We start from the raw sequence: 9844 nt of genomic DNA on the forward strand, positions 1-9844 counted from the left end.
GGTGAGGTAGCCGAGGGGTTAAGGCCATGGACTGCTAATCCATTGTGCTCTGCACCATGGGTTCACATCCGACCTTCGTAGACCAAGACCAAGACGTTTTCCTACAGAGTCGCTATGAGTCAGGATTGACTCCAGAATTGCAATGTTTAAGGTGTTCTGGTGGTGGCGTAGTGGGTCATGCGTTCACCAGCTACTCAACACGTTGGTGGTTCAACCCCGCCAGCTCCCCCTCAGGAAAGAGATGGGGCTGTCCGCTTCCTGTAAAGAGTGACAGCCTTGGGACCCTAGCGGGGACGTCCGCTCTGTCCTCTGGGGTCAAGACGAGTCAGAACCCACTCTACGGCAAGGGTTTTTCCGTGTGTTTGTCTACAGATAGGCCAATTCTAACCCCCAAAATCTGAAACCCCAAATACTGAACCCCTATTTGGCACCCCAAATGCTGTTTCTGAGGCAGAAGGGCCTTTAGATGGGTGGAGGCGAGGGGTGCGGTGAGCAGAGCAGGTGGTCAGAGACGGGGGTTCCAGCCGCACCGCACCGTGAGCTGGTCCACGGTCCGGGCTTCTCCTGTCCTGCCCCCGCCCAGCCCGCTGGTCCTCCCCTCCTACCCGCGAGGGTGTCCCCGCCTCCCCTCCTACAGGTGTGGGTGTCCCCGCCCCGTGAGGACGGCCCTGCTGGACTCACCTTCTTGCTGCTCCCTGAGAACCCGGTGGGGGGAGAGAGAAGGGAGGGGGGTCAGTGAAGTGGAGGGGAGCCCCCCTCCGCCTGCACCGCCGCCCCCCCCCCGCCAGCATCACTCACTCCTCGTATTCCTGCTCCTCAGTGTCCGACATCCTGGGGGGTCCTGAGGGGAGATGGGCCGAGAGAGGGGGGTCCTGAGGGGGGAGGGTCCGAGAGTGGGGGGACCCGAGGGGGGAAGGCTGGGAGAGGGACCCCTGGGTCCGAGGGAGGAGGTTATTGGGGAATCGGGACCCCTGGGTCCAAGGGAGGAAGGGCTGGGATCCTGGCCCCCCGGGTCTGGGAGAGGAGGGACTGGGGTGGGGACCCCTGAGTTTGAAGGAGGAGGGGCTGGGAGCCTGGCCACTGGGTGTGAATGGGGGTAGGGGGCTAGGGGCCGGGACTCCTGGGTCTGGGAGGAGGGGCTGGGGGCTTCACTCCGGGGTCCCAGACAAGCACGGGCAGCTTGAGGTGTCGTCCGGGCACAGCCCCGGGCGCCGCCCCCACCCCCACCCCAGCTGTCCTCCTTTGTCCTCTGACGTCCCCGGGAACCCGATCTGAGGGGATTAGCAGGCATTCAGGAGGGACAGTGGCCTGAAGACAATAGCTGCCCCACCCCCAGGGGCTATTTCTGGGGTGGCTAGAGGTAGAGACAGAGGACATTCCCTAATAAGGGGTCCCAGGGGGCTCATGCGCCCCTGCCGGCCAGCTGGCTGGGTGTCCTCCCACGTGTCCCCTCTTCACCTCCACCCGCACCTTGGCCCCATTCCATCAACAGCAATGTTTGCCCGCAGATCACATCCTGACCCTGAAATACTTAGACACCCTGACTGCAGGGTCCCGAGTCCCGCAGTGCCCAGGTTTAAGAGACCCCTAAATCCCAGTATCCCACATCCTCATCCCCCACTGACTGCTCCCTGATTCTGACACCAGCAAACCCTCATATATCAGGTTCTGAGACCCCAATCTCTGATATTCCCAGATTCTGGGACCCTCAAATCTTGACATTCTCAGATTCCAAGTCTCCAAATTCTGTTGCCCCTCAAATTCTGAGATCCCCAAACCCTGAGCTCCCCAATTCCTGAAACTGCAAAGTCCTGATTGCTCAGATTCAGAGGTCTCACTCCTAGCCCCCCAAAATTTGATTGCTCAAACACTGAACCTCTATTCTGGCACCCCAAAACATCAACACTCTTGACTGTGAGACCCCAATTCTTCATGCCCCCGATTATGGGCCTGAACTTCCTCCTATCCCCAGGACCTGCTTAATGCTGAACCCTCCAGAGTATGTGACCCCAAAATCCCAATACCCAAACTCTAAGGCTCACATCATGATGCCCCCAAATTATGAGAGACTAAGTACTGCCCCAATCATAACACTTCCAATTCTAAAGCTTCAATTCCTCAAACCCCAGATTTGGACAGACCCCCCTTTCCTGATACCCTCAGAGCTTAAGACCCCCAACCCTGATCCCCAGCCTGCCAGACCTCCAAGCTCAGGCACCCACAATTCCCGAGATTTTCCCAGCCTTCGGGTCACTGGGGTCCTGAAATGTTATACACTGGGACACTCCAATTCTGGCCCTGTAGGATCTTTAGTCCCAAATGCTGATATTCCTCCCATTGATCCTCAGTGCCCCCAAAGGCCACACCTCCCAAAATCTCAGATGTCAAGTCTTTCTGCCCCTCCACCGCTATACCTCCTGTCCACCTCCACCCCATCGCCCTCCTACCCCTCCCTAAGGACAATGCCTCAAGAGCCTGCACCCCCTTTACCTGAGGCTGGCTCTTCTGCAGTGAAGCGCTGGGCTGAGTGGTGTCCAGGCTGAAGGCCCCCCGGGTTTATAGCCGCAGGCTCAGCCCCGCCCCAGGGTGAGGGAGGGGGAAGAATTCTTTTCCCCAAACTCACAGTCTGCCCTGCCCCCTCTGGCTCCAAGTTCAGGTTCCTGACACCTCCCAGCGGCTGCCAGGCCCCTGTCCCCTCCCCATCCGCAGCCCTGGAACCCCAGGCTGAGTGGCCCCCACCTCGCTCTGCGCTATCTCCATGACGGGGCACAGCACCTGGCTCTGAAAGTCCCTGGGTCCAGCACACCCAGGGACCCTGCTGTCATTGAGCCAATGCTGACTCAGGGTGACCTCACGTTATGGACTAGAACTTCACTCCATAGAGTTCATTATGGATTGACCTGTATGTCCCTGAAGTATGTGTTATAATTCCTAATCTGTAAAGGAGCTCTGGTAGCGTAATGCCTAAGGCACTTAGCTGTTAACCAGAAGGCTGGCGGTTCAAACCCACCAGCCACTCCTCGGAAGGAAGGTTGGGCAATCTCCTTCCGTAGTGATACTGCCTTGGAAACCCAAGGAGGGGTAGCTATGAGTCGGGTGCGACTCGACGGCACACAACAACAAGAAGCAAAACAGTCGTGAAGGCAAGAGCTCTGGTGCACAGTGGTTAAAGCATTCAACTGTAACCCAAGGGTCGGTGGTTCAAACCCTCCAGCCGCTCTGCAGGAGAAAGACAAGGCAGTCTGCTTCCATAAAGATTGACAGCCTTAGAAACCCTCTGCGGCAGTTCCACTCTGTCCTCTAGGGGCGCTGTGAGTCAGAACCGACTCCAGGGCAGTGGGTGTGGTGTGGGTTATTTTAAAATATATGAGAATGGCACAGGAGTGAGCAGAGCCTAACTCTGCCGTCCACAGGGTCGCTATGGGCCAGAACTGATTGGATGGCATGTAACGACACAACACACCAGTGGACATGGCCCCACCTGGGAACCTGGTTTTCTTTATTATGCCGTTGAGGTGTGCCCTAAACCAAGCTGACAGAAGTGAACAGAGACAGACTGACGTCAGGGAACACGTAAGGGCCCCCGCCCAGAGCCGACAGAGTGAGCAGAAAGCTGCCCTGAGCTGCGCCTGCCAGGCCGCTGAACGGAGAGCCACCCGAGGGTTAAAGCCCCCACACCGACACCCGCTGGGATTTCATGCCGCACTGGGGAACCAGGACAGGGCGTCCTTAGCTGTAATCTTTACGGCAGGCCTTCTGACCATCGTGCTGCCGAGTGGGTTTGAACCCTGAACTTCAGCACAGTAGTTGGCTGGGCACATGCTGTCTGCCCCACTCAGGGCCTTGGTGGAGCTGGTCTTGGAAAGGGCACTTCCTGGGTCCCTCTGTGGGGCCTTCTCCTGGGTCTCTCTGACCCTCTAGCTCCAAAACCATTTGAGTTCTGTCTCTGGGACGGGCACGTGTGTGTCCCCATCCTCCTCAGCCTCCTCTCTCTTTGTCCATCTGTCTGTCTCCCCACCCCCACCCCTTTGTCCAGCACCAAGATTCCAGTCTGGTGACAACAGGCGCTAAAGCTGGGAAGCAGGTGTGTGGAGGGAATGGGAGGGGGTGACGGGGTGTGAGTCAGGCCAAGTGCAACCCACGCTCCCACCTTGTATGCCACGGGTCTTTTTTGGTATTCCCTTCCCCCCTCCCCCTGCAAGCCATGACCTTGAATTCCTCTCCCCTGCAGGCTCCCTGCCCCACCGCTTTTGTCTCTGCTGTTCTCGGGGTCTGTCTCCCGTCTCTATCTGGGGCCCTCTCGGGAGTCTCCGGGGCCACCTGTGTTCTTCACTCCGCACCTTCCCTGCCTGCATTTCTGTGTCCGCTCTCCTGTGGTCTCTGCCCGTTGGCCTCTCTCGGGGCCCATGTCTCCTGGTGCCGTCTGTGTCCGTCTCCCTGCATCTGTCTCTCTTTGGTTCTACGTCTGTGCTCAGGCCTCTAACTCTCTAGGTCTTTCTGGGTGTCAGACCTCATCCTTAGAAGGGAGGACGGTGAGACGCCATCTCTAGGACTTAGGTCATGTGGTCAGAAGGGAGCATTCTATGGAGGACATCATGCTCGGTAAAGTGGAGGGTCAGCGAAAACGCGGAAGACCCTCAAGGAGAAGGCGTGACACAGTGGCTGCAACATGGGCTCCGACACAGCAGCGGTTGTGAGGCTGCTGCGGGACCTGGCGGTGCCTGGTCAGTGGTACATGGAGTCACTATGGATCGGAACCGACTCAGTGACGCTGAACAGCTGGGAGGGGCGGTTGCGTGTCTTTACAGTTCTCCCTCCTTGGGTCTGTTTCTGCCTTACAGGGTGTCTGGCATGTCCATGTGCGTACCTCTCTGTGTTTTCCTCTTTGTCCTTCTTTCTCTGTGTCTCTGGCTCAGTCTCTCACGGTATCTCTCTACCTCTTTGGCCTTGTTCTCAGCATCTCTGTTCACCCCTCCCATCCACCACAGAAGTTGAGGACACTGGACTCTGTCCCTGACTCGCTGTGTGGCTCTGAAGACACCCTGCTCTCAGTTTCCGGTCTCTCTCACGCCCAAGCCCCCAGGTGGCAGACACGCAGTCACCCTCAGCTCAGAGAGAAGCTTCTTTATTCCTCGGGGCCATTCTTAGGGCCAGGGCAAGGGCGGGTGGGCTCAGCCCTCAAATTTTTTCTTACGGCCTTCCATTCCGCTCAGAGCATCGATATTCTTGCGCCAGTCTCCCACCTCCCGGTTTTCCTGCGGGGGACGGACAGGAGGTTAGGACTTCTCCCTGGAGTCCAGTCCCTCAAGGAGCCTCCATCTGCCCTCCATCCTGCTGGGCTGTTCTGCTAAGACCTGCCCGAGGAACTGGTTCTGGGGCACTTCCTGTCTCCCACACGCACTTCCTGTCTCCCACACGCACTTCCTGTCTCCCACACGCTCTTCTTCTCAGTGAACTTCCTGTCTCCCACATGAACTTCCTGCCTTTCACATGTACTTCCTGTCAACCACATACCCTCCCAATCTCCTCCCCCCACTTCCTTCCTACTGTATTTTGTTTTCCTCTTCCACTTCCTGTCTCCCTCATGCACTTCCTGTTTCCCTTACATACTGTCTTCCTGTTTAGTTGCTCTCTGCGTATTAAACTTCCTGTCTTCCCTTCTTGTCTCCCTTTCACTTCCTGATCCACCATGCATTTTTCTCTCGTATGCACTTCCTGTGGTCTTATGCGCTTCCTGACTCCTTGCTACTTCCTCTCTCTCTCACACACTTCCTGTCTTCCCCTTCTACTTCCTGTCTTCCTCCTGCATTCTCTGTGTTCCTCCTCTATTTCCCTTTGAGGACTACGTACCAGCTGCCTTCCCTATCAACCCCATCACTGCCTGCTTTCAGGCCATGTCCTTGAATTGTGGCCCCCACACCCCCACCGCCCCTCACCCCAGCACCCCGTCCTGGCCCTAGCCCACACTCACCTTCTCGGTATCTTCCTTCTTCACCTGCTTGAGGTGGGCCCGCAGGTCCAAGGTCTCCTTGGCCCGGGCACCCAGCAGCGCCTGCATCATGGCGTCTGCTGAGATGCGCACCCTCCGCAGGGTCGGCCTCTTAAACTTGCCCCGAAGATCGTAGATCTTCTGGGTCAGATCTGCGATCTGGAGGCCAGAGGGGAGGTAGCGGCCCTTCCGCCTGCTTCCCTTTCACCCCGTCCTTCAACCCTACACTCCCTTCCTCTCCGTATCCTGCCCTCCAGTGCCCAGGTCTCGTCCCGGCTCTTCTCAACACTTTCAGAACAAATCCGAGCTCCTCATCCTTGAACCCGAAGCCCTCCCTGGTCTTCCCCAGCCTCATCTCTCAAGACCAGGAGACACACCCCAGCCCAGCTACATGTTCTTTCCACTCATGGCCTGTCCCTCAAAGACACACACATGTTCTGCTTTGACACCTCCTGGCTTTTGCGTGTCTGCTCCCTCTGCCAGAAACAGCCTTTCCTGACCACCTTACACTAATGCCTCTGCTTCCTCCCCATGGGGCTCACGCAGCTGTCTTGGGTCTCCTGGGAGCTGTAGCTCCTAGGAGCTGCAGGCGGCCAGGCTGGGACCCCAGCCCCAGGCATTGCACAGAGACCCTATTGGTGTCAGGTGCTAGTGAGTTGATTTTTAACTCACTGGACACCACGGGACAGAGCAGACCTGCCTCCACCTGGTTTCCTCGGCTGTAATCTTTATGGGAACAGTCTCCAGGTATTTCTCACTCAGAATCACTGGGTGAGTTCGAACCTCCAACCTTTTGCTTAACAATCGAGTGTTTTGGGTACCCAAAACCAAACCCAAACCCACTGCCATCGATCGATTCTGACTCATGTTGACCCCCATTGGGTTTCCGAGGCGCTCAATCTATGGAAGTAGATCGCCCTGTCTTCCTTTTGAACTGCGAACCTTCTGGTTAACAAATGCCTTAGCCACTGTGCCAACCGCACTCCTTTGGGGTACCCTGAAGGCACCTCAATTGCCCAATGTGGCCCACCTCCGTGATGTTCTTGATAACTTTGGCTTCCACGTCATATCTTTCTTCATCCACCTTGTCCACACGGGTGTGAAGCTGTCGACACAAGTCCTGGTGGAGAAACATGGAGTGTGTGGGTCGGGGAAGGACGGGGGCCCGGACGCCAGGCTCTGATGGACGGACGAGGCACTGGAATTCCGGACTCGCGGGTCTGGGGGCAGACGGGGCTGGGGGCCTAGACTCCCGGGATGTTGGAGGAGGAGGGAGCTGGAAACCTGACCCTCTGGGCCCATAGGAGGAGCAGACTGGGAGCCTGGGCTTCGGGGATCTGCGGACACAAGGCCTAGGAGTCAGGACTCAGGAGCGGCTGCAGGAATTGGGGCTGGAAGCACGGACCCCCGTCAGCCCTTAGACAGCTGCAGACCCTGTTTCTGAGAGGCAAGGCCCGGCAGGTCGGATCTCTGGGTCCTGAGCAGAAGGAGGGATTGTAACGGACTTCTTTCCACAGGACGCAAGGCCGGAGACTAGGAACTTCGGCCCCCGGCCGCGCTCAGGAGTCCCTGCCCTGGGAGCCGGTACCTGCAGCTCCGCGAAGCCCAAGCCTGCCAGCTCCAGAGGCTGGCACCTGGAGCTCAGAGCACGCCCCTTCTCTCCGCGCCGCTCCTCTGCTTCCTGCTCCAGCTCCTGCTTCGCCATCTGCAGCATCAGGATCTGCGAGGGGTTCGGGGACCCCGCCGGGGAAGTCACCGCTGCCGGCCCTCTAACGCCAGGCCCGCTTGGTCCTGCGTTTCCGGGAGACCAGCTCCCCCCGCGCAGGCCTCCCTCATCTCACCGCACTGCTCCTCCCTAAGCCACACCCCTGACGTAAAACCACGCCCACCACGCCCACCACCTAACGTCCTAACCCTCAAGGTTGAGGGTTCCACATTCCAAAGTCTCGCACGCCCTAAGTCACGCCAGACATAAACCAGGCACATCTTGCCTGGTCCCATAGCCTCATCCCTTAAGGTTGCTGGTCCATCACCTCAAAACCCAGTCCTTCTCTTGGCCACGCCCCTGATGTAAAACCACGCCCATCCCGCCTCCACCCCAGCCCACCCCACCCCCGCTGCTCCCCCTCAAGGTTGGGGACCCTCTCAAAGCACCCATCCTCTGTTCGCCACGCCCCGGATATAAAACCACGCCCACCACGCCCACCCACCCAAGCTCCACCCTTTGGAGAGTCATCGTCTCAAACACTCACCCCTCCCTTCGCCACGCCCCTGACATAAAGCCACGCCCACCCATCAGCTTCCAAAGCGTCACCTTTTAAAGTTAGTGTCCATCATCTCAAAGCCCCACGCCTCTGATGTAAAACCACGCCCACCGCACCTCCCCCCCAACTCCACCCCTCAAGGTTGGGGTTCATCATCTCAAAACCCCACCCCTCTCAGCCACGCCCCTGATGTAAAGCCACACCCACCTGGTTTGGTGCCAAGTCCTACCCTCTCGTACAAGGGAACCTCCACTCCAAGCAGCACTTTAACTTTTAAGCCCTGCCCCTTTGAAGACCCCCCTCCCCGCCCATCCTCACCTTCAGCTGCAGTTTTCGCGAGGCCGAGATCTTAGACTTTTTCTGGAGGGTAAGATGGAGCAAAGAAAGGTCAGGAGGGCAATCAGAACTCACCCCCCTCAAATCAGGGCTAGCCCGCCCCCAATTTCCACTCCAATTTCCATCCACCAATCTGAGGCTCTGACTCCAGCTAAGCCCCGCCCCTCCATTCCCTGACGAATCGCAGGTCCCATGGACGTTGAAGCTACACCCATGAGCTGCTTCTCACCATTCGGAGCCAGCCTTCCGTGAAACCCCGCCCATCGTCCCCCTGGGGCTCCGTCCAAGTCCCGCCCCCTTGTGAACCCGCTTCACCAATCGGAGCGCAGACTCAGCTAGGTCACGCCCCTGGCACCTCCCACTACGCTGAGCGGGTGAGAGCGCCGCGTGGTTTGCAGTCACCTTGGCGTGCGGCTCGGTGGCGTAGGCGCGGTAGTTGGCAGAGGAGCGGCGCCGGACCGGGGCGGGCGCGGGGCGCGGGTCCCCGCCCTGGGGTTGGGTGAGCAGGGCCGCGTCACCTGCGGGACTGCAGGCGGCCCCTCCCCACGCCCGGTCCTAGGCCCACAGCCTCCCTCCCAGCCAGCCCTCCCTGCACACCACTGGGGGTCCCCGCCACGTCTTAGCCCCCTGCTCACCGCATCGCTGCTCCTGTAGGGGAGACACGGGAAAAGAGGATGCATGTTGACACTGTGCTGTGCAGTCCGTGTCCTGGGGGAGGCCTCTCTGACCCAGCGGTCCCAGCCACCAGACCCCCCCTTGCTGGGGTTCCAGGAATCTGATCCTCAAACTTAACCTTTGGAGACCTAGGGGCCCATTCCACACCTCCCTTCTCAGGACAGCGGCCCAGCCTCGCAGCTCTTACCCGGCTTCCGGACCCAGGAGGTCGCCCCCACCTCCCACTACCTTGGGGTCTCACTCACTCGTCCGCCATGCTGAGATCCGAGTCTGGGCTGGTGGGTGGGAGGCAGAAAGGGGCCAAGGGTCTCTCAGAGGGTGAGTTTAGGGGCGTCCGGGGTGACCTTGCGGGCCCCGGGACGCTGGGTTTCCTCCTGGTTGGTGAAGCCTCCCCCAGGACACTGAGATAGAGGACAGGGGCTAAATATACTGCATCTGCCTCCGCCCCCACTTGGGATGCGAGATAACGGGGCGCGTGAGGGGTGGGGCTGGCCGCGCACCAGCGGGATCGTCCCCCAACTCGGTGACCTGGACGTCCTGTCAGCTCATCCCCCAACCTGGAGTGCAGGGTCCCCCCCCC

The 9844-nt window shown here is 58.9% G+C and overlaps 3 protein-coding genes across 3 annotated transcripts in view; all 3 read right to left on the bottom strand.

Annotated features, from left to right (window-relative positions):
• Positions 1-830, bottom strand: part of TNNT1 (troponin T1, slow skeletal type) — a 12891-nt gene extending 12061 nt beyond the window's left edge. The window contains exons 1-2 of the mRNA XM_007957267.1: positions 799-830; positions 682-695 (exon numbers count right to left, since the gene is read on the bottom strand). Coding sequence (XP_007955458.1) covers positions 682-695; positions 799-830 — 46 coding nt within the window. The remainder of the gene's footprint in view (positions 1-681; positions 696-798) is intronic.
• A 4341-nt stretch (positions 831-5171) lies between these two features.
• TNNI3 (troponin I3, cardiac type) lies at positions 5172-9520 on the bottom strand. Its single transcript, XM_007957285.2, has 8 exons — positions 9510-9520; positions 9225-9237; positions 8992-9078; positions 8572-8613; positions 7578-7709; positions 7020-7109; positions 5972-6148; positions 5172-5255 (listed from the first exon to the last, which is right to left on the bottom strand). The coding sequence occupies exons 1-8, from the start codon at positions 9518-9520 to the stop codon at positions 5172-5174; spliced, it is 636 nt and encodes a 211-aa protein (XP_007955476.1).
• Positions 9521-9575: 55 nt separating this feature from the next.
• DNAAF3 (dynein axonemal assembly factor 3) overlaps positions 9576-9844 on the bottom strand; it is a 9144-nt gene continuing 8875 nt past the window's right edge. Inside the window, exon 13 of the mRNA XM_007957286.1 lies at positions 9576-9665. Within this exon, the coding sequence (XP_007955477.1) occupies positions 9576-9665 (90 nt within the window). The remainder of the gene's footprint in view (positions 9666-9844) is intronic.

This window comes from Orycteropus afer, unplaced genomic scaffold (assembly GCF_000298275.1).
Source record: "Orycteropus afer afer isolate SDZICR_OR568_19922 unplaced genomic scaffold, OryAfe1.0 scaffold00726, whole genome shotgun sequence".
Classification (NCBI taxonomy): Eukaryota; Metazoa; Chordata; class Mammalia; order Tubulidentata; family Orycteropodidae; genus Orycteropus; species Orycteropus afer.